The 23,568-nt window shown below is 38.5% G+C and overlaps 1 protein-coding gene across 29 annotated transcripts in view; it reads right to left on the reverse strand.

The window, feature by feature from the left end:
- The window catches only part of IQCH (IQ motif containing H), a 74,688-nt gene that overhangs the window by 24,312 nt on the left and 26,808 nt on the right, over window positions 1–23,568 (reverse strand). For 22 of the 29 annotated variants that reach the window (XM_074549113.1, XM_074549126.1, XM_074549127.1 and 19 more), the window contains 3 exons: window positions 17,707–17,898; window positions 4,835–4,955; window positions 3,300–3,586 (listed from right to left, as the gene is read on the reverse strand). In XM_074549113.1, coding sequence (XP_074405214.1) covers window positions 3,300–3,586; window positions 4,835–4,955; window positions 17,707–17,898 — 600 coding nt within the window. Of the gene's footprint in view, window positions 1–3,299; window positions 3,587–4,834; window positions 4,956–8,252; window positions 8,351–17,706; window positions 17,943–23,568 lie in introns of those variants that run through there. The other 7 variants (XM_074549124.1, XM_074549119.1, XR_012582070.1 and 4 more) reach the window with 6 other exon arrangements.

Consider the following 23,568-nt stretch of genomic DNA (forward strand, 5'->3'; position numbering starts at 1 on the left):
GGGGGATGAAGGAAATGTCCATCCCCTCCCCTGCTGTAACAAAGGAGAGCTCCAATACCCCCTTAAGCTTCATGTCCTCCTCAGGTAAAGTCATTGTAATATTTTCATTTTCCAGTATAAGGCGTGGGGAGGAGGAGGAGGAATAGGAGGAAGGCAAACATGGCTGGAAGCCACCTGTCCACCTCCTTCCATCCCTGAGCCCGGGGCAGAACCGCCCCTGCTGGAACCCAGAGCAGCCAAATGGTCACTGCTTGGTGCCAGCTGGGATCACCCCCAGGACTGATTGCCTGGCTCAGGGCTCTCTGAGAACACTTTGGCTGTGGCCCTGTCCCCTCCTGCCCTGGATGTGTCCCAGAACATCCCTGACGTGGGGGAGAGAGGAAGAAGCATCAGATGGCACAAGATTTTCCAGCTTTATCCTAGCAGGGGATTCCCTTTTGCCATGGAAACACAAAAATGTCCTTTAAATCCCCTTTGTGCTGCTACAGGAATGGGAGAACACGGGGCCTGGACAAGGGCTCTGGCCACATAAATCATCTCCTCCAGTAAATCAGGAGCTCTTAGAGATGACCTGTGCCAAGGTGAAGTTTAAGTAAAGAATGATACAACCCTACAGATTAACGAACATCTATTATTGAGCCCGTCCCCATTTTCTGAGCATACACAATAAGGGCAGGGATGTAATTGTTCACATTTATGATTGGGGGTGTCAAATCCTGACAGGATTGCATGGAAAATTAGCAGAACACAAGGAGTTCTCATTTGAAATGTGGGGGTTTTCAGAATTTATGTTCAGAAATTAAAGTGGAACAGAACAGCCTAGAACTGATACTTGATTTTCAAAGTCCAAAGGCAGTAATTAAGATTTTAGATAGATTTAAGACTGGTTTTAGGTCAAGCTAAGCACAGAACAGATTGGGACTCTCCAGATTCCCACCAATGGAAACAAAAGGAGTTAGAAATACATCCTGCAAGACTTGCTGGCTGTTTACCCCAGGGAACATTTGCTTCCAGGGGATTCTCCTTGGGCACACACAGCTCCAGAGCCCACTCTCTGTGCTGAAGGCAGCTCCAGTGAATAAAGCCACAATTATGCTGGAATTCTTTACAGCTTCCATAAAAACGCTTCAGCGTTAGAATGTAAACTTGAGAAGGGAAGGACACATAAATTCTTAAAGAGTTCCTAAATTACAGCTCGGCTCTCTCTGGTTTAGCTGTTTTATCTGCTCTGCTATCGACGGCTGCGTTATTGTGAAGAGCACCCACGCTAGTTTTAAAGAAGTGCTTGAGTGATACTGTAAAAACGTCAATTAGTAAAATATTAATGCAGAGAGTGGCTTTTGTGACTTCCCAAACCTGCGGGAGGATGGATTGGGGCGGTGCTGCAGGCTCTCCTCCGGCTGCCATCTCGTGGCAGCTGCTGGCATGGGCTGGGCTCGCCCAAAAACTCCAATTTTAGGGCTCTGCCACTCCTCTGTCCTGCTGGGTGATGGTTGGTGGCAGCACTGTGGCTCTTGTTGGAAGATAGCACATAAAAATGTGTTGTTTTTCGTCTGGAGAGAACTGTTGGAATTGTCCAATCCCAGCACTTTATCCAATTTATTATTCCCTCACTGTTAGGAAAGGCTGGGGCGGTGCAAAATCCACCAGGCCCATGGAAAAGGTGACTTAGGATCCTGCTTCTCCAAATTAATGTGTAAGGAAGTGGATGTGTTTAAATATTCCCAGTCAGTGCAGTGGATTTATTTGGGTGCAGCTCCCAGCTGGGATCTGACAGCTCTGGGCAGGATTTCACTCTGAGGGGCCAAGGCGTGGCTTGGAATGGTCATTGTGGAAAATAAAGGGGGAATCAGAAGGGATTCACCCCAAATGATGCATCTCCACTTCTCCATGACACTGAGAACAGCACCTCCATCTCCCTTCCCTCAGGATCAAGGCACAAACTGGAACTGAGATGGAAACAAACTCCTGAGGCAAACAGGGAATTGTGTGGAGTCCCAGCTCTCCTTGCCCTTGGATCTCGTGGCAGCCAAGGCTCTGTCATCCCCCTGGGACAACACACATTGTTCCTTACCCATCCTTTTCTCCCAGTGCTCCAAAGATCAGTATTTTATTTTCTGTAAAACACACTTGGAAAGAATTCCTGAGTATCCTGTAATTCCAGGAACTGCACCTGAGCCTCCCACCTACTGCATTCAAGGGGACCCTTGTGAAAGGAGTCAGCAAATGTTCCAAGGGTCTGATAGGATTTCTTGTTTGCCAAAAAAACGGTGCTTTCAGGAGCACAAGCCTTTGTGTGATCTCTCTCTCACAAGACAGATGGCCTCATTAATTGCCTCCACATCCAGTTAAATTTAAAAACCTGTGCTTAAATAATGTTAAGGTTGTGGTACATGCTGATAAACATAGGAAATGTTAAGGTAAAAATCAGCTGTGAACAGGGAAGAAAACCAAGAGGGAAGAGACAGGAATTCTAAGAAGCCACAATAATCACTAAATGATTTAATGTGTCCCTGTTTGTGCCAGGAAATGTCACAACCTTAATAATCCAGGAAGCAATCCTGCATTTCAGTGACCTCCTGGCTTGAGTGGAGCAATTGGCAGAGCTCCCATGGATTTCCATGGGTGAGGATGTCATCCCTTCCTCTTTTTAAAGAACTTGCATGGAACTTGCCCAGTATGGCTCACCCAGAGTTCCGATTGCAGTGCCTTGCACATCCATTCTGGGAGTCAGATATAGCTGGGATCTGAATTGCAGAGCTCAGAGATTACTGAAGGCCAGGCCCTGGCACAGGTGCCCAGAGGAGCTGTGACAGACCCTGACCCATGGAAGTGTCCAAGGCCAGGCTGGATGGGGCTTGGAGAAACCTGGGACAGTGAAAAGTGTTAAAATGAGGGGTTGGAATGAGATTATTTTTAAGGTTCCTTCCTGCCCAAACCATTCCATGATTCCTCTGATTCTCTGGTTCACCACAGCCACCCCTACAGTGCTGTCAGCTCCCAAAAACCTCAAAGTTCCCCATAGCCTTAAAATCCAGGGATGCTCCCTTTTACAGTCAAACACATCCTAAACATTGAGGTCCTCAGTGAAGATTCCAGAAGAAAACAATGTCAGGAGAGTGAAAAACAAGGAGATGCCTCAGGTGCTGTTAGAATACCCCCGTGCTTCCCTCAGAGTTTGGACATAGTTTGTTCCAAAGGGCAAAGCTTTCTCCTGGTATTTTTTGGAGCTCCATGGGAAAGCTGGGGTTTCTCAGCCTCAGGGAGACAGGGTGAAGTCCCAAACCTGCCCCACTCACCTGCTGCTGCCCCGTTTGGGGATGGGTGAAAGCCACGAAGTCCACAGAGAAGTAGCCCAGCACTCCTCTGGCCTTGCAGGCCTCGCCAACTTTGAGGCAGAGGGCCTGGAGAAGGCCGGGATCCACGGAGCGCTGCGGGATGGTGGTGCCAGAGGACCTGAGGGGCCCCTCGGCGTGGAGCTGCTCCCCAGACGCCAGCAGAGTCAGCTCCCCCGAGGGCTCGATCAGCAGATCCACCGTCAGGTTGGTGACGCTGCCCGAGCAGGGAAAGGCTTCGATCACCCCCCCTGGAACGGGACAGCAATTCCCTTGTTTGGCCTTATATATCAAGAGTTCTATTATCATTGTAGTGCAAAGATTCCATATCACCAGAGTTTCATACCTCCTCTAAGCACTGACTGCTCCTGGTCCTTGCAGCAGCCATCTGACTCCATCTCCCACCAACCCACTCTTTTATCCCACTGCCCTTATTGGCTACAGGTGTGGCCTATTAAGATCAGGCCTGCTCCTAATCGTTAGTAAATTGGTTCAGCTGCAACTCTTTAGGGGATTAGATAACATTCTACAGCACCTTCATTTACCCATATTGTGTCCCCATACATCCTTGGGATCAAAGCCACCAGTGCTGCCCTTCAGAGGGCACAGGATGGAGCCCCCAGCCCCAGGACAAACAGCAGATCAATCAGAGCAAGGGGAGCAGCAGAGCCAGAATCGTGGGTCTCATGGAAGGACAAGGAGTTTAATTTGTGATTTTCATTCCCACTTCCAAAGGGGATCAGTGCCACACTGACTGGAAAACAATTCCTGGGGTGGCAGGAGAGAATCCAGCTCAGCACCAGCCCGGAACAGCTGGGAAATGCAATGTTGGGATCTGGGGGATGGCAGCTCCTGCTGGGAGCTCATCTTGGAGACTCCCATCCATGTAATGGTCTTAGCTAAGAGTCTGCCTGTGGCATTCACCCCCAAGAGGAATTTGGCATGGAAATAACAATTTCCAGCTTGGTTTTCCATAGGAAAATCACCAAGGTGATTTAAACTTCACTTTTGCCTGGCACTCTGGATTTGCCTTTTTCTTGCATACAATGCCATAAGCCCATTTGTGGGGATAAACAGCTACGTAATAAAATTGGTACTAGATGTGTTAAGTGGCAATATTGAAAAAGAAAAATACCTTCAAGGCTTTGATTCATCCTTGTCTCTTCCATAAAGAAATCCATAAAGAAATCTATATGTTAAATTTACCTCACATGTTGGAATTCCCCAAAACTCTTCCCCAAATGTGCAGCACCCAAGGATTGAGGAGTTGGTGCTTATGGATTCAGAATCCAGGATAAATATGGACTAAAAGCTTGGATAGGACAAGTGAATGATAGAACAGTGGCCTATAATTCATTGGTAAATGAACATTTGAAGCATAATGGAGAAATAAAAGGAGATAAATATTTAAATGGGCCCAAGACTAACAAGAATATGGCAGACAATATGGCATAATTACTCCTTCTAACACTTCCCAGCGACTTTGCAGTCTTATTTACCTTGAGTAAGAAATGTTTGGAGGAATTTTTCCCATGTAGGGAATCGTTTCTCATTGACTGGCTGTACGTGCTGTGCTAAAAGGCCCGGCAGCTCCTGGGAGATCTTCACCAAAGCTAGCTCCTGCAGAAACAAATTAAATAGAACCACAAGCAATTTTACTACAGAAATGAAAACTGCTTGTGGGGTGATTAAAAACCAGGCCTCCAACAGGCAAAAAAAAAAAAAAATGTGGTTACTGTTTACCCACAGTCAGGAAGCCTTTTTTAATTTTTCTGCTTGCTCCTCTTCCCTCCTCCTGCAAACTGTCCTTCTCTGAAAGCCAATCCCCCCCTCAGCACAGCATCTCTCGCATTATAATTTATATCAATAATTGGATCTGGCATCTGAAAATGCCAAGTACTTGGTAACTGCTTTGGGATCAATAGCAGCAGTCAATAACTTGTACATTGCTTGTATTTTGAAGCAGCATATTGAAATAGTCACATATGCCAGCAATAGTTTTGCTGGTTCTATGTTTAAGCTCTTCTATCAACCCAAATACCCTTTAGACAGAAAAAAAAAAAGAGAAAAAGAAATAATCAAGCAAAAGCATTTCTAAAGCAGGAGATATCCTTTTAAATCTGCAAAATATCTGTAACAAATTCCCAAGTGCCTGTGTCTTTGCTGGGATTTGATTAGTCACTCCACAGCTAAAGCAGCTTTTTTCCTAGTTTCAAATTCTTTATTATCACACACACAGCCCAGCCCCATTAAATACAGCAAGTAACTGCTCTGCTTTTAGTGCTCCCCAAAGCCCCAGAAGAACAGGAGCATATAAAGTGCAGGGACCCTGACTGGATTGCTTCAGGCTCCTTTCCTTGCTGCTTCATGAGCCTCCCCTGCTCCCCTGGGGCTCCTTCCCCTCCTTCCATCCCCTCTGCCCGGCTGCAGCAGTGACCAGCCCTGCTCTGGCCCTGCCGTGTCCTCAGCCACCACCACCCCATGCCAGGCTCCGGAGGAACATGAGGAATCCTTGTGGCTGACAGCTAAGAATAGCAAATAAAAAAATGAAAGCTGTTTTTCCGGAGCAGTGAGTTTGCAGAGATGGGCTTTGCCATGGAGCACATGATGGAAAGTAACCAAAAATGCAAATTCCAAATGACTTCACTGGGATTTGCCTACCAGCACGAGGAGGATGGAGCAATGATTGGAATCACTGGATGGTTTGGGGGGGGAAGGGAACTGAAATCCCACCCTTTTCCAGCCCTGCCAAGGCAGGGACACCTTCCCCTGTCCCAGGCTGTCCAAACCCATCCAGCCTTGGACATTTCCAGGGCTCCAGGGGCAGCCACAGCTCCTCTGGACAACTGGGGAATCTGGGTTGGACCCAAACCCTGCTGCTGGCTGCAGCCACTCTGAGACTGCAGCAAAGGCATTTTGCACCTGGGCCTCAGCTGCCTAGCCATGGAAGGGGGACAGCTGAGGGGAAAAGTACCTTAAAAATATGGGGGTGCTCACATGGTGATGCTGGTCTGGGATATGTGGACCCCTATCATATAATAAAGAGGAAAATATGTTCTTGACTTAAAAAATATCACAAAGAAAGGGGTTAAAAGTGGTTTTAGTCAGTAGATCAATACACTAAGCAGCACGATCTCATGGCAAAAACAAAGGAGCCCATGAAACATGAGATCCAAGCTCAGAATTTACCCCAAAAAACAAAGGAGCACATAAAGCATGAAATCTAAACTCAGAATTTATCCAATAATAAAGGAGCACATAAAGCATGAGATCCAAGCTCAGAATTCACCCAGAAAACAAAGGAGCACATAAAGCATGAAATCTAAACTCAGAATTTACCCAATAATAAAGGAGCACATAAAGCATGAGATCCAAACTCAGAATTTACCCCAAAACAAAGGAGCCCGTGAAACATGAGATCCAAACTCAGAATTTACCCAGAAAACAAAGGAGCACATAAAGCAGGAGATCCAAACTCAGAATTTACCCCAAAACAAAGGAGCACATAAAGCATGAGATCCAAACTCAGAATTTACCCCACTTCAGGTTTTTACCCTGCTCATTTCCTCAGGATGTGGAGGAGGAATTTTGGGTCTGGATGGCTGAGCTGACTGAAAGAGCAGAGCACCATTGGCCTTGTGTGGGTTTGTGTTTGTGCTGAATTATTGCTGAGCCAACAAGGCACGGGCTGAGGTGGCTCATGAAAATCCTCTCATCTTTGGAGGATGTGAGCCTTGATGGATGGCCTGGAACTGCTGCCCCACAAATCAGCAACACCTCTGTCATTCCCTCCTCATCCCTGAGACCTGCTGACTCGGGCTATGGAGCAATTTCAACAGAAATATAAAAACAAACAAAGCAAGAGCTGTGCCGTGGCTGCCTGAAAGATTTTGATAAATCACAGGGGGAAAGAAACCAAACCAGAAATGCCTGCTGGATGTGGAGGCATTTGGGAGTGCTGTGCCCAGGTTTGTGTGAGGAACAATTAAAGTGGGACACAGATTTCCAGAGCCACAGTTCTGAGCTGCCTCTCCTTTCACACAGAGCTGGAGGATCACACCTGGCTGTGGAAGAAACCTCCCTAACCCGGCTGCAAAATCAGGCACAACTTCCAAGGAAATTTTCTCTTGCACATCTAAGGATGGTGCTTTAGGATAATAAATCATGGAATCCTGGAGTGGTTTGGGTTGGGAAGGAACTTAAATCCCATCCCATCCCATCCTGCCATTATCCCAGGCTCCAACCTGGCCTTGGACACCTCCAGGGGCAGCCACAGCTCTGGGGATTGTGAAGGATGCGAGCACCAAACCTGTCTGACAGAAACAAAGCAGGATTTTAAACAAATCCTCAATTCAAGAAAAGCTGCCAAGCCTCCCCTGAGCCCCAAGGCCAGGTGGGCTCTCAGAACAAAGCCTGGGCACTCAGGGTGCCCACAGAAGGGACTCACCCTTTAGGGATCAGCTCCTGGAATCCTGGATGGAGGAGTTTTTTGCAACTGTAAGCTCTAAAAAGGCAATAATCCTGATTATAGGGAGTTTTAGTAGGCAAATTCAAGCCCGCATCCAACACTCACTCATGAAGTCAAACCTTTTAAAAGGATCAGTGCTCAGCTGGCTAATTTCATTTAAATTGGACAGTATCTCCAGCAGAGCCTACCAATGTTTTCTCTCTTGATGTGGCCCCAAACAATCCAAGACCACAGGCTCAACAGAAACAGGGAGCATTTGTTCAAACCTTGCAGCTGATGTTTCTTAGTAGCACTAAAAATGAGCAGCCCAAATATTGTTTACATCATGTAGAAATCTTTACATCTCTCCAAATTGGTTTAGCACCTTTTTATAACAATGAAGAAGCACCAAAAAAAAAAAAAAAAAAAAATGACAGCTTTTTCCCACTAAATGAGAAATAATTTCTCACCCTTCTGCAAGATGAATTTTGAAAGGTTTTCTTTGGCAGTTGCAACACAAAATTAGGACCAAGCGTGGCAGATGTTGAAGGCTGTAGTAGGAAATTTGCTGGAGACAGAAAGAAAAAGAAAGAAAAGCTGGTTGAGAAGAGAAATAAATAAATAGGAAGAAGAAATAGACGCAGGAAGAACGATCTGGGGGAAGCAAGAGGCTGCAGAGCAGGATGCATAAGATGCAGGGGTTTTTAGCTAAAAATCAGATGGAAAGGAAATTATTTAGACTTTGCAAGCAAACACAGTGAAGAAAGGGACTCCAAATTCCTTTAAAGGAAAGCTGAGTGGGTCAGAGAGGAATAAAATCAGCAGAGAGCTCGTGAGCAGTACAAAGTGCCACGACTCTGCTGCAGTCAGTGGAGCTGTGGCAATTTATGCCACTTGGATGGCACAATGGCAATTCCTGCCATTTATAAGCACATCCTTTCTCTCGGAGCTGGGATAACTCACTCCAGCCCTGATGTTCTCAGTGACACCAGCATCCATGGAAGGAGCCAGTGCCTGCTGCCCAAATAACTGCCATTATTTCCTGTTTTGCAAATTAAACTGATTGGGCACTTTTTTCTTATTCAGACAGGTCCACCCCGGCCAGGAGCACAAATATCACAGTGAACAGAATAAATGGAGAGATCTCTAAAACTGGGAATGGCTTTGGAAGCTGCACACTGAACACCCTCTATCTACTTAAAGCGAGCAACCCGATTTAAAGCCCGGGCTTTTCAGTGTTAACTGCAAATTTTAAAATTAAAAAAGTGCCAATTCTGCCTTCCCCAGAGCTGGGAAAGCATGTTCTGAGCTCGGGTCCCATCATGGCAAACAGCCGTCATTACCGCCTCACACAAATGCTTTTCCTATGTAAAATTGCTTTGTAAAATATTTGCTCCATCTGCTGAAAGGAGCAAAGACAATTTTCCCTGATAGCTAATGGCCCATTTCAGCTGCCTGCCATGGAGGGGGTGCGGAAGGCAGAGCCCACAATCCCGCACTCGGCCGGGCTCACCCTCGCCGCCAACACCGCGGGCTCTGCGGGGCTGGGCCGCAGCTGCGGGGCCTCAATGGGCCCACGGACGGCACAGCCCCTTCCAGGCCGCCACAACCGGGGCCGAGCTCCTTTTCAAACCCCCGGCCCTTCAAGTGCCGCTCCTGTTCTCACACCACATGGGGCCACGGCACCGAGCCCACGGACGGCACAGCCCCTTCCAGGCCGCCACAACCCGAGCCGAGCTCCTTTTCAAACCCCCGGCCCTTCAAGTGCTGCTCCTTTTCTCACACCACATGGGGCCACGGCGCTGAAAGATCAAGCACTTCTTTTAATTCTAAATTCAACCACAGACGCACAAAAAACCCCACAAAACCCCCTCTCTGCCCTGCTCCAAGCCCCCTCCCAAGCGCTCCTTTCATTGTGCACTTTCCTATTTAGCAGCCATTGAAAAGCACATGTTTACATTGTGCCCTGAACTACTTCAACATCTGCTAACAGACCAATAAAAAATAAATAAACCAGGATTGTTTAGGAAGAGAGATCCTTCCTATTTCCTGCAAACACTCCGAAAGTGGCAGCAGCAATTTGCTGCCAGATCCCTGCTCGGAAAACAATCTATGCAGGGAAATCAAAGATCAAATCTGTGCTGCAAAAATCAGCCTGGAAAAGGATCTTCAAAGTGCTGTGACCTCCTCAAATAATTCTGCTTGTTTATCCACTGAATGTGAATTTTATTAGTTTGCTTTCTAATCCAAATAAATATTCCAAATTGTGCCTTTTGCAAGGTTCATCCTGCATGTTCAAGGTTCCCCACACCTTCCTTCAGAGCAAAGAAAACAAAATTGTCACGATCTTCAAAAATCTCTCTTCAAAACAATAATCCTGTATTTATTTTAAAGGCAGCGTTTGTAAGTTCAGGACATTGGGAGGTTAATTCTCATACAAAATGAGATCAGGAGTGTTTGAAGGCATTTTCCTGTATTTTAGAGAGATTTCTGCAAGTGCATTTTCTGTATTTTAGTGAGATTTCTGCAAGTGCACAAACAATTCTGATGCCCTCAGAAGAAAATTATTTTCCCAATTAATTGACTTTCCTTTTTTCCCATCTCTATAAATTTGCCACGCTTCTGTGCCTTGCTCTCCTTTCTGGTTTGTACCTCTAAACAAAATATTCTAATGAATTCCAAAAATGTGGTTTCAGGAAGAAAAAAAACCTTATATGGAAAATCCACAGTCACTTCCCAGGAATTTTATGGAAATTGCTGTAATGCTACAGGAATTGTCAGACAAAACCTGCATTGTTTTTCACAAACAGCACACACTTAAACTCCCTTTATTCCCAGAGTTGCCTATGCGTTACTTTTTGGATTTTAGCAAAACAAACATTTTTAAAATAATCCAAGCAGGCATTTTATTGGCTGCACCAACATTAAGGCATTTCAGATTTCTTTAGTGCTCCTGCTTTATCCTCTCCTTCCCCACTGTTATTGCTACAAACTGGCACTTAAATTCAATTGATTCAAAATATTCTGGATCCATATGGCCTCAAACCCTGGAGCTGAAGTTCTGATATTGCCTCACTGCTGTTTTCTAGCATTTGCCTCTCCTCCAGTCCCCAGATGGTGGAAGTAACATTTAAACCTCCTTTTCCTCTGCCTTGTACAATAGACCTTGGCACCATTTCAACTATTTACTCCGGTAATTAACAGCACTGATACCACAACAATTACAACTCCTACAATCTTAGCACAATAATGCTATGAATTAGTGAGAGCTAATGGCTGGAAGGTATAGTGGTTCCAGACTGAGATCTGTGCATTTCTCGAATAAAATAAAAGGTAGGAACAGCACGCTGGCGGTAGACAATGATTACCTAGTAATTAGTTTACACAAAGCTTCCTATTTAATGGCAAAACGCTGTAATTAACGCGTGACAGAAAATCAAAGGGTACTTTGTAAGCATATGAAAAATTAACACTGCAGGCCTATAGCTTTATGTACTGATTAGGAGCATATTAAATCAATAGGACACACAGCCCAACAGCTTGCAGAGCCCCTGCTTGTGGTTCAGGGATGATATTCTGGGTTTCACCAAGCCCAGGGACACAAATCTGCTTTATTTCACCTCAGATTTGCTCATCACGTACAGAAAATCTCAACAAACTGAGGGTTGCCTGCAAGTGCCATGAATATTTCAATTATTTGGAATAATTGCTCTGCTCTCACTAAGAAAGCTCCAGCACTGCTCCTTTCCATCACTGAGCTCTTCCTGAAGTCTTTGGGCTCCTTTTCTTTCCCTGTTAAACATGGTATCAGTCAGAAGAAATGCTAAAGTGCTGGAAATGCATTTTCTGGGGATCTCTCAGGGTTTCTGGCCCTCTTGAGGCTGGAAGAATTCCACACCTGCAATTGCACGTGCACAGCTGGCTCCTTCCTCGAGAACCCCCTCCGTGGGCTCTAGGTGTTACACTCAGATCAATCAACAAAAACTCGGGAAAAAAGCAGTGTTAGGAAGCTCTGCTGTGTTCAAAGGGGGTCAGGAAGGAGTGTGCTGGCACTGGCAGGTTTCTGAAATTACCTTTTTGATGGATTGGTTTTATCCTGATTTGTTTGCACACACATCCTCCTCTGAGTTCCTGAACTCAGCAAAGAAATAAGATGTGGAAATCTCAGTACATGGAATTCATCCAAGCAGGACACAATCTGCTCCCCACCTTTCCTGACTGCCAGCTAATCCCAAAATTCATCCATTACTTCCTGCAGGACTTTGAAAAGCTGACCAAAAAAAGATTCATTTAAAGCAGCATCTTGCATTTTGCATTCCTATTTCCCAACAGCAATCATTGCAAAATCCTGCAAGCAGCATCCAAATCTTGGTTTAGATTTAGGTGATTCAGACCAAAAATTGTCCAGAATTGTCCCTTTTGAAAAGGTTCTGATTTCCTCATTGTAATAAATAAACTGCATTAATTAATTAACTGCCTGTAAGGAAAAGAAACAGAGACAAAATCCTCTGACTCAACTGGAGGAGTAAAACTCAAACATTTTTCTAGCAGGGGCTGCCCAAGTGCATTAAATCCTTTTCTTTCCCCCTATTTGATGATATTTGACAGATATTTGATGGAGTTTGGAAATGGCTGTGTAGCTATCACCAGTTTTAAGGGCTTGTTCAGAGAGTATTTGTTGCTTGTTTTTCTGTGTCTTGTTCTATCCCTGGATTCTCAGCTCTTCTTTATCCCTTTGTCTCCAGCCTGATCTTTGTTCTTTTCAGACTTGCTGCTAGATAAACTCACATCATGTTGCTGGTCCTGGTGGTTAATTAAGTCACAGGGTAATAAAAGATAATTCTAAAATTAATTTCAGTAGTAATTTAATCTAGTGATTTACTGCAATTCCACAGTTATACAAGAGGAAGGGATCCTGCAGTCCTGAGTTATTTATATAAAGGGAGTTGTTAAAAGAAGAAAAAAGGCAATGCCAACAGGAAGGTGATGTTCTCTTTGCCCTAAAAGGAAGAGTTTTGGGAGTTTGAGTCCTAAGAAAAAGGAAAATATGAAGACAGAGTGAGTTTATCCATTGCTGGATACTCTCCCAGCCTCCAAGAAGTCAGAATCTCTCTAAGCCAGAGATTGTGTCAGCAATAATGAGAATTTTCCATGAATTTAGAGTCTCCCAGCAAGGGTCCATAAAAGTTTGGGTGAGATTTTCCAGAATCTGTGCTGCTGACTTGGAGCAGGAATGAGATGCCCAGCTATACCATCTATTAATAAGGATTATGGATATCTTTAGCTAGATATTCCAAAAAAATTCACTTATTCTTACAGCAGCAAAACCGCTTTTTGTGCTATGCATGGAGTGACTGCAGCTTGAACTAGTACAGAAAACCTGCAGATGTTAAAAATTAATTTATTTGTTCCCTACAATCATCATTCACCCTGCAAGATACTGAGTCTCCTTATCAGATTAACTGGTTTTTGGGGTTTTTTTGTACACAACAAGGGCCAGACCCTGATGTTCTTTTCCACACTGGAAGATGTCTCCAGAACCAAGCCCACAAGTGCCAAAGTTCAGCAGTTCTCTGGATATTGAGCCACTGGAGCCTGGGCCTGGGGATGAAATTCCTCTGCTGACGGACTTGAGCAGTGCACAGGGGGCTGATGGACTCAGAGACATTTTGCAGTTTATGAATTCAACCCTTCCTGCAGTTGCAGATTAATTGTTCAGATAACTCAGAGGCTGCATTAAGTTAACAAGGTGAAACCCATCCATAATCCTGTCGTGCATTTGGGGCTGCCCCAATGCTGTATTTGCATTGAGGAATCTAAAACCAGGCTCATTTTTAGCTGGAATAGATTTTTACACAGTTCAAACTCACCAAGTCCATTATTTTTAATCTGTTGCCTACTCCACGCCACTGAGGAAAATCTGGGTGGCGTGTCTTAAACTGCTATGCAAATGATGCTATTTGTAAGTATTACCATAATTTAGTGCTTACAGTCATGTTCTCATTTCTAATAATTCCACCAGAATGGAGAGGCTTTTCACTGTGCTGCTAGCCTGCAGGATAGTCTTTCATCAAGAAGCTGAATTTTTTAATAACCTGCCAGCATCCGTTTGTGTGTGGCAGTGACACGACGTCTTCATTATCAAAGGAACCAGGTCCCCACACTGCACCAGGACATGAAAGCACAAACTCCTGCTTTGATGTTTAAATGTGGATCATTACAATGGTGTTCCCTGACAAAGGAGTGTTTTAATCCCCTGCTCTCCTGCGCTGAGGCTGGGGAGGCTGGGAGTCCTTGTTTCAAAAGAGGGTAAACGTGGAAGGCAGGGAAATTGGAGAAACGTTCAAGGTGCTCAGAGCAGCAGCAAGTTCCACACTTTGGAACCACAGAGAGGTTGGATTGGGAGGGATTTTCAGGATCATCCTGATGCCTCAGCTTTCAGCTTTTCTATTTTTCACATTCTGTGCTGCTTTAGTGGGTGGGTCTGGGTTCACATGAGGGATGGTGAGCTCTGTGCAGGGAGCAGGGACACAAAACAATCCCTGCCCCAGCTGGCACCAAGCACAAATGCCCCAAATCTCAGCCCAGAGCACAAACCCCGTGGGCTGCAGAGAGAAAAACAAGCAGGGTGGGACTGCCTGGGCTAAGCTGGGATGGGACAATGAACTGCAAGGTGCAAATGGAGCAGAGCTGATCCCAGGGACAGAGCCCGTGCCCCTCGTGCATTTTGGGGCCATTTTGGTTCATCTTGGGTGCAGCCCTGGCTGGGCTCTGGTGCTGCCCAAGGTGCAGCCATGGAGGAGATGCTGGGAATGAATCCCTGCTTTGTTCTGGAGCTCTGCCCAGCTCAGCCCAAGGCACCAATTCCATCCCATCACCTCCCACCATCCCAGGCTGCTCCAAGCCCTGTCCAGCCCAGCCTGGGACATTTGCAGGGATCAGGAACCCAGAACTCCCCTGGACAACTGTTGGAGATTTTTTCAGAAATGGCTTAGAAGGCAGCTGTGAGGAGCAGGTTCTCACAGCCTGTTTCTGTAAACAGCAGAGGTTCTCAGGTTATTTTTAATTACAAGTAAAAGTGACAAACATGAAGGCCTTGAGAACCTTGCATACCAGAGTTCTCAGGCAGCTTTCTCATAACAAGTGGATGTTCTATCTTTGACTGTTTTGGGAAAGCAAAAATAATTTTGAGAACCCAAATCTTGGTATTGGAAACATAAGGAGGAGTTGGTATGTTATCTCTGACCTATTGTGAGCTCAGATTTGGCAACATGCATGAAGTGAATTAACACTGTTATAAAAGGTGCCTGATTGATGAATAAAGTGGAGTCAGATGCTGATCAAGAAAGATGGGTCTCTCCCTCCATCTTCAATAGACAACTTTGGCAAACCCCACGTCACACTGACCTGGAATTGTCTGCTGACTTTGGGAAATAACATCAAATTCACAATCCCACGTTTATTTCCCAACTTCCAACGTGTGTCTGCATTTAGGGGTTTCTCACTGGCTGTACCCAAGCTCGGGGCAGCAAAAAGGAAGTCTGGGCTCACTGTGGCCTTTATGCAGAAGCACTTAGGGAAGGAATGAGCAAGGCACAGAAGCAGGGACTGTCACTGCTCTCAGGGCAGAGCTGCAGCGCTGGCTCAGGTCTGGGGCAGCCATTTCCCCTTGTCCTGTCACTGCTGCTGTTGATTCCTTCTCTCTCCATTTCATCCCATTGCAATCTCTATTACTTCACTCTTAATTAAAAGCCCTAAGTTTCCCTAAATTACTCTTCTTAGCCTTTTTCTTCCTTTCAACTCCACCACCCACTCATTCCCCTCACTGTATTTATCTGCAGGACCATTTAAAATCCATACATCCATCCCGGAGAACTGATCCACAAAGAGAATGAGGTTTCCTCTTCCATGTTTGCAGACTAGTCTAGAATTTGCACATCCTGAGCTTTGTGTCCCACTGGCTGCAGTTCCAGGCTCTGCTCCGTCCTGCCTGACCTGCAGGTCAGAGCAATTATCCCTCCAGCTTTCCATCAGGAACTGTTCTATAACATGGAATTATTCTGTATCTGTCAAACGCAGCAGAACCGTCATCAGCCCAATTTGAAACTTTAATATACAATATAATTCAATCAACCCCAAATTTCAAACCCGTTTTGATTGAATTTAAAAAAAAATCAGAGGAGCTATAACGAGTAGTTTATGTAAATTAAACAATTTTTCTGGATACATTCCTTCTGGCTTTAAAACCATTACATTAGGAATGAATTTGGCAAGATATACAGAAATATCAAATGCTTATTGAAATTAAGACATTTAAATACCAATGAATATTTAAACTACAAATGGTTCTTGGAATGCCAGAATAATGAAGTGTGGTTTCATATGGATTTTTCTGCAGTTAAAATGTATCATCTTCCAGCCTCTCAATCCTGGGGATTCTCAGGAATCCAGGAGTGCCTGAGTTCATGCTCTGATGTTTCCCTTAGATTTTTACAGATGGCTCTCCTTACCTGAACCCCCCTGGAAATAAAACTTACAGCAGCTTAATGATCACCAAAACCTACAAGTATTGTCTCATACAGGTTTAAAAGCTATTAATGAGGCAAAACATCCAGAAAAAATAATCCATAGAAAACCAGCTGGAAAACCAATCAGTTTGTACGATTTCAAATTAGTGGCGTTCAGCTATTTTAATCCCAATCCCAATTAATCTTTGTTTCAATAATTCCAAATTTCTATGGAAAGAATTCCAATGGAGATTAGGCTGTGCTGCCTATAAACCTTCCTTTATATGTCTTCATAAAATAAATATATATATAAATAAAAATATATCAAATTTATTTATATACATAAATATATTATTTAAAATATATTTAAATATATTTAATATATTTAAATATATTATAAATAATATTTATATATTTTATTTATGTATTTATTTATGTATTTTATTTATATATTTTATTTATAAATTTTATTAATAAATTTTATTTATATATATAAATAAAAATATATAAAATTTTATATGTATAAATATACATAAATATACTATTTAAAATATACTATTTAAAATATATTTAAATATATTTAATATATTTAAATTTATTATTATAAATAGTATTTATATATTTTATTTATATATTTTATTTATATATTTTATTTATATATTTTATTTATACAATTTATTTATATATATAAATAAAAATATATAAAATTTTTTATGTATAAAAAATGTATAAACCCTGCCTTTTATTGCATAGGAAGCGCTACAAGTCCTTCCACAGTTGGCTGCCAGGCATTACTTCATATTTTGGAATATTTGGGATTATTTCCCTGTTTTATTTGAATTACTGCTGCTTTGTGAAGCCAGGCTGGGCTGTGATGCCAACATTTACCTTCCAATGGAGGCTCAGGGTGGGATTGGCAGCGAGCAGGGACCTCAGGGGACACAAATATATATAAATAAAAATATATCAAATTTATTTATATACATAAATATACTATTTAAAATATATTTAAATATATTTAATATATTTAAATATATTATTATAAATAATATTTATATATTTTTATTTATGTATTTTATTTATGTATTTTATTTATAAATTTTATTTATATATATAAATAAAAATATATAAAATTTTTTATGTATAAAAAATGTATAAACCCTGCCTTTTATTGCATAGGAAGCGCTACAAGTCCTTCCACAGTTGGCTGCCAGGCATTCCTTCATATTTTGGAATATTTTGGATTATTTCCCTGTTTTATTTGAATTACTGCTGCTTTGTGAGGCCAGGCTGGGCTGTGATGCCAACATTTACCTTCCAATGGAGGCTCAGGGTGGGATTGGCAGCGAGCAGGGACCTCAGGGGACACAAAGAGCCAAGCCAAGGCAGAACCAAGCAGATGCCGTTTGTTACTCACACGAGCCCGGCTCTCGCTCCACACCTGCCGCCCGCGCTGCTGCTGCTCCCTCTGGATCCAGGGGTGGCACTGCAGGTGGGCACTGATGTCGCAGAAGGCGGTGCCATCCCCCGCACGCTCATCGTCCACCTTGAAGAGCCAGCGCTGCACCTCGGGGTGGTCCAGGAGCAGGCGGCCGAGGGCGCGGAGCAGCTGCAGGGCAGGGACACACAGCCCTTCACACTCCCAGTATTGCTCTGGGACATTTAGTAATGGTTATTAACGGTTATTAACGGTTATTAACGGTTATTAACGGTTATGCTCCTAAATACGGGCGGGAAATGGATTTCTAGGCAACCCTCAAAGCCTGACAGAAGGCTCACATAGTGGGATTTGATAGATGGAGTTTGCACCTTGGCCAAAGGAGCTTTAAGTTTCTATATATTGATTATTAAGATTATATACATTGATTATATTATTAGAATATATATAGATAATATAATATAACCTAATATATATATTATATTAGAATATATATATCTAATATATATTTTATATATATTTTAATATATATATAAAAAATATATTAGATAATATATACTATATTTTAGACGTTATATAATATTATTTATAGTTAATTATTTATTAAAATAAGTTTCTATACGTTAATTATTATAGTGACAATGCCAGCGATAAAGCCCTGTATATTATATTATGTTATATTATATTATGTTATATTATATTATATTATATTATATTAACACTATATTATATTATATTATATTATATTATATTATATTATATTATATTATATTATATTATATTATATTATATTATATTATATTATATTATATTATATTATATTATATTATATTAACACTATATTATATTATATTATATTATATTATATTATATTATATTATATTATATTAACACTATATTTCATATATTATTACTATTATATTGTAATTATTTATTAAAATAAGTTTCTATACAATAATTATTATAGTGACAATGCCAGTGATAAAGCCCTGTGTGATATATATAGTATATTTTATAAATATATTATACTATATAATATTATATTGACACTATATTTCATATATTATTACTACTATATTGTAATTATTTATTAAAATAAGTTTCTATAAATTGATATTATGCATCAATGTTATCAATATTATATATTTTATATATAAAATATATATTAGATAATATATACTATATTTTAGACATTATATAATATTATTGATAGTGTAACTATTTATTAAAATAAGTTTCTATACATTAATTATTATAGTGATAATGCCAGCAATAAAGCCCTGTATATTATACTATATTATGTTATATTATATTATATTGACACTATATTTCATATATTATTACTATTATATTGTAATTATTTATTAAAATAAGTTTCTATACATTGATATTATGTATCAATGTTATCAATATTATATATTTTATATATAAAATATATATTAGATAATATATACTATATTTTAGACATTATATAATATTATTTATAGTGTAATTATTTATTAAAATAAGTTTCCATACATTAATTATGATAGTGACAATGCCAGTGATAAAGCCCTGTGTGACATATATAGTATATTTTATAAATATATTATACTATATTATATTGACACTATATTTCATATATTAATATTATATTGTAATTATTTATTAAAATAAGTTTATATACATTAATTATTATAGTGACAATGCCAGTGATAAATCCCTGTGTGATATATATAGTATGATATGTTTTATAAATATATTATATTATACTATATTATATTATATTGACACTATATTTCATATATTATTACTATTATATTGTAATTATTTATTAAAATAAGTTTCTATACATTAATTATTATAGTGACAATGCCAGCGATAAAGCCCTGTGTATTATACTATATTATGTTATATTATATTATATTGACACTATATTTCATGTATTATTACTATTATATTGTAATTATTTATTAAAATAAGTTTCTATACATTGATATTATGTATCAATGTTATCAATATTATATATTTTATATATAAAATATTATATAATAGATAATATATCCTATATTTTAGACATTATATAATATTATTTATAGTGTAATTATTTATTAAAATAAGTTTCTATACATTAATTATTATAGTGACAATGCCAGCGATAAAGCCCTGTGTGATATATATAGTATGATATGTTTTATAAATATATTATATTATACTATATAATATTATATTGACACTATATTTCATATATTATTAATATTATATTGTAATTATTTATTAAAATAAGTTTCTATACATTGATATTATGTATCAATGTTATCAATATTATATATTTTATATATAAAATATTATATATTAGATAATATATACTATATTTTAGACATTATATAATATTATTTATAGTGTAACTATTTATTAAAATAAGTTTCCATACATTAATTATTATAGTGACAATGCCAGTGATAAAGCCCTGTGTGATATAAATAGTATATTTTATAAATATATTATACTATATTATATTGACACTATGTTTCATATATTATTACTATTATATTGTAATTATTTATTAAAATAAGTTTCTATACATTAATTATTATAGTGACAATGCCAGCGATAAAGCTCTGTGTGATATATATAGTATGATATATTTTATATATTATATTATATTATATTATATTATATTATATTATATTATATTATATTATATTATATTGACACTATATTACATATATTATTAATATTATATTGCAATTATTTATTAAAATAAGTTTTTATACATTGATTATTATAGTGACAACGCCAGTGATAAAGCCCTGTGTGATATATATAGCATGATATATTTTATATATAAAATATTATATATTATATCAGATACTATATACACTGTGTTTTATATATTGTTTAATTTTATATATATTATAATTATTTATTAAAATAAGTTTCTATTGAAACTTCTATTCTATTCTATTGAATATTATAGTGACAATGCCAGTGATAAAGCCCTGTGATATATATAGTATGATATATTTTATATATAAAATATTATATACTCTATTAGATAATATAGACACTATATTTTATATCTTATATAATATTATATATATTATAATTATTTATTAAAATAAGTTTCCATACATTAATTATTATAGTGACAACGCCAGTGATAAAGCCCTGTGTGATATATATAGCATGATATATTTTATATATAAAATATTATATATTATATCAGATACTATATACACTGTATTTTATATATTATATAATATTATATATATAATTATTTATTAAAATAAGTTTCTATTGAAACTTCTATTCTGTTCTATTGATTATTACAGTGACAATGCCAGGGATAAAGCCCTGTGTGATATATATAGTATGATATATTTTATAAATATATTATATTATACTTTATTATATTATACTATATTGACACTATATTTCATATATTATTAATATTATATTGTAATTATTTATTAAAATAAGTTTCTATACATTGATTATTATAGCGACAACGTCAGTGATAAAGCCCTGTGATATATATAGTATGATATATTTTATATATAAAATATTATATATCAGATACTATATACACTGTATTTTATATATTATATAATATTATATATATAATTATTTTTTAAAATAAGTTTCTATTGAAACTTCTATTTTATTCTACTGATTATTATAGTGACAATGCCAGTGATAAAGCCCTGTGACATATACATAGTATGATATATTTTGTATATAAAATATTATATACTCTATTAGATAATATAGACACTGTATTTTATATCTTTTATAATATTATAATTATTTATTAAAATAAGTTTCTATACATTGATTATTATAGTGACAATGTCAGTGATAAAGCCCTGTGATATATATAGTATTATATATTTATATATAAAATATTATATATTACTTTAGATAATATATACACTGTATTTTATATCTTATATAATATTATATATATTATAATTATTTATTAAAATAAGTTTCTAGACATTGATTATTATAGTGACAACGTCAGTGATAAAGCCCTGTGTGATATATATAGTATGATATATTTTATATATAAAATATTATATATTATATCAGATAATATATACAGTGTATTTTATATATTATTTAATATTATATATTATAATTATTTATTAAAATAAGTTTCTAGACATTGATTATTATAGTGACAACGTCAGTGATAAAGCCCTGTGACATATATATATAGTATGATATATTTTATATAAAAAATATTATATAATATATCAGATAATATATACACTGTATTTTATATTTTATATAATATTATATATATTATAATTCTTTATTAAAATAAGTTTCTAGACATTGATTATTATAGTGACAATGTCAGTGATAAATCCCTGTGTGATATATAGTATGATATATTTCTATATAAAATATTATATATTATATTAGATAATATATACACTGTATTTTTATATCTTATATAATATTATATATATTATAATTATTTATTAAAATAAGTTTCTAGACATTGATTATTTTAGTGACAACGTCAGTGATAAAGCCCTGTGTATTCACTGTGCACAGCAATCAATGAACAAAACCATCAAAGAAGATTTTTCTGTCCAAGAGAGAGGGGGAAATGTGGGAAATGGATTTGTAGGAAATTCTCAAAACCTGACAGAAGACACATGGTGGGCATCCACATGCAAAGCTTGAGCTAAGAAATGCTGATTTAGAAATGCCATGGAACATTGCTGAGGGAAATGGAACTAGAAACAAGGTTCAAAGGTTGGCCTTACAAATAAAACTAGATATTTTAGAGAAACAGAACTATGAAAGATGCATTGGGACCCATGAGGGGTAATTTTAGATAATTAGCTTTAAGGCATTTATAGCATGGTGTGGCTAAGGCTGATAGACCAAGAAACACTTAAATATAATTAGGAAATAGTTGGCTTCTGATTGCAATGGCATCAATTATAACATCTGTATTGTCTGAAAATGGAATAAAAGTTTAAAAACACCTCTCAGTTGCCATCTCTGGGTCAGGAAAGGGATAATCCAACAATAGGGGTTCATTCTCTCAGAGGTGCTTGTGCTGTCCCAGCTGTTTGGGTGTGGATTGAAAGCTGCCTTTAGGACATCCCTGTTTTCTGCACAGAGGAATTTGCTCCCAGGTGTTGTTTTTTGGTTTTGTCTGAGGTTCTGGATCACCAGGAGTGCTCCATAACCATTTGTGACAGGGAACAAGGTGGGATGGACGATGCTGTTTGCAAAAATGAGCCAGGGTAGCACCAGCCCAAGCAGCTGGGAATGGTGCTGGTGGAGAGGGCAGCCCATGGTTAGAAATGCACAGAGGAGGTACCAGGCAGGCTTTATAAAAATGCTAATTATTTATTTGTGTATGTACACAGATTTAAATGGCTTCCAAATGCCTTTTGCCCAGCTGGTGCAGGATGCAATTAGCTTCTTAGAAACTGCAAATGACTTTGAACCTGCTGAAAGTATTCTCAGATCTTGTTGCATTGGCTGGAGTCTTCTACGTTTTACAGAGTAATTTGAGGGATTTTTGTTTCTTTCTTTTTTTTAAAGATTGACCTAAAATACAATTACATGTGTTCCATTTGTGGCTTTTGAGAATCACATAAATGTGTCTTTCTTGAGGGCTCCCCCTACAGTAATGAAAAGGATCAATAATCCTGTAAGGACTGTACCAATCACAAAGAATTATGTGCTATCTTTAAGTGAAAATTGAATTGTGCTTTACCATGGTGTCACCTCACTTTGATTATTTAACCTAAAATGTCAATATTTCATACAAGCAAACAACAGAAGGAGAAATTCCATAACCCTGTAGGATGAACCAGAAGTATTGTT

Source organism: Zonotrichia albicollis, chromosome 11 (genome assembly GCF_047830755.1).
Source record: "Zonotrichia albicollis isolate bZonAlb1 chromosome 11, bZonAlb1.hap1, whole genome shotgun sequence".
NCBI classification, from domain to species: Eukaryota; Metazoa; Chordata; class Aves; order Passeriformes; family Passerellidae; genus Zonotrichia; species Zonotrichia albicollis.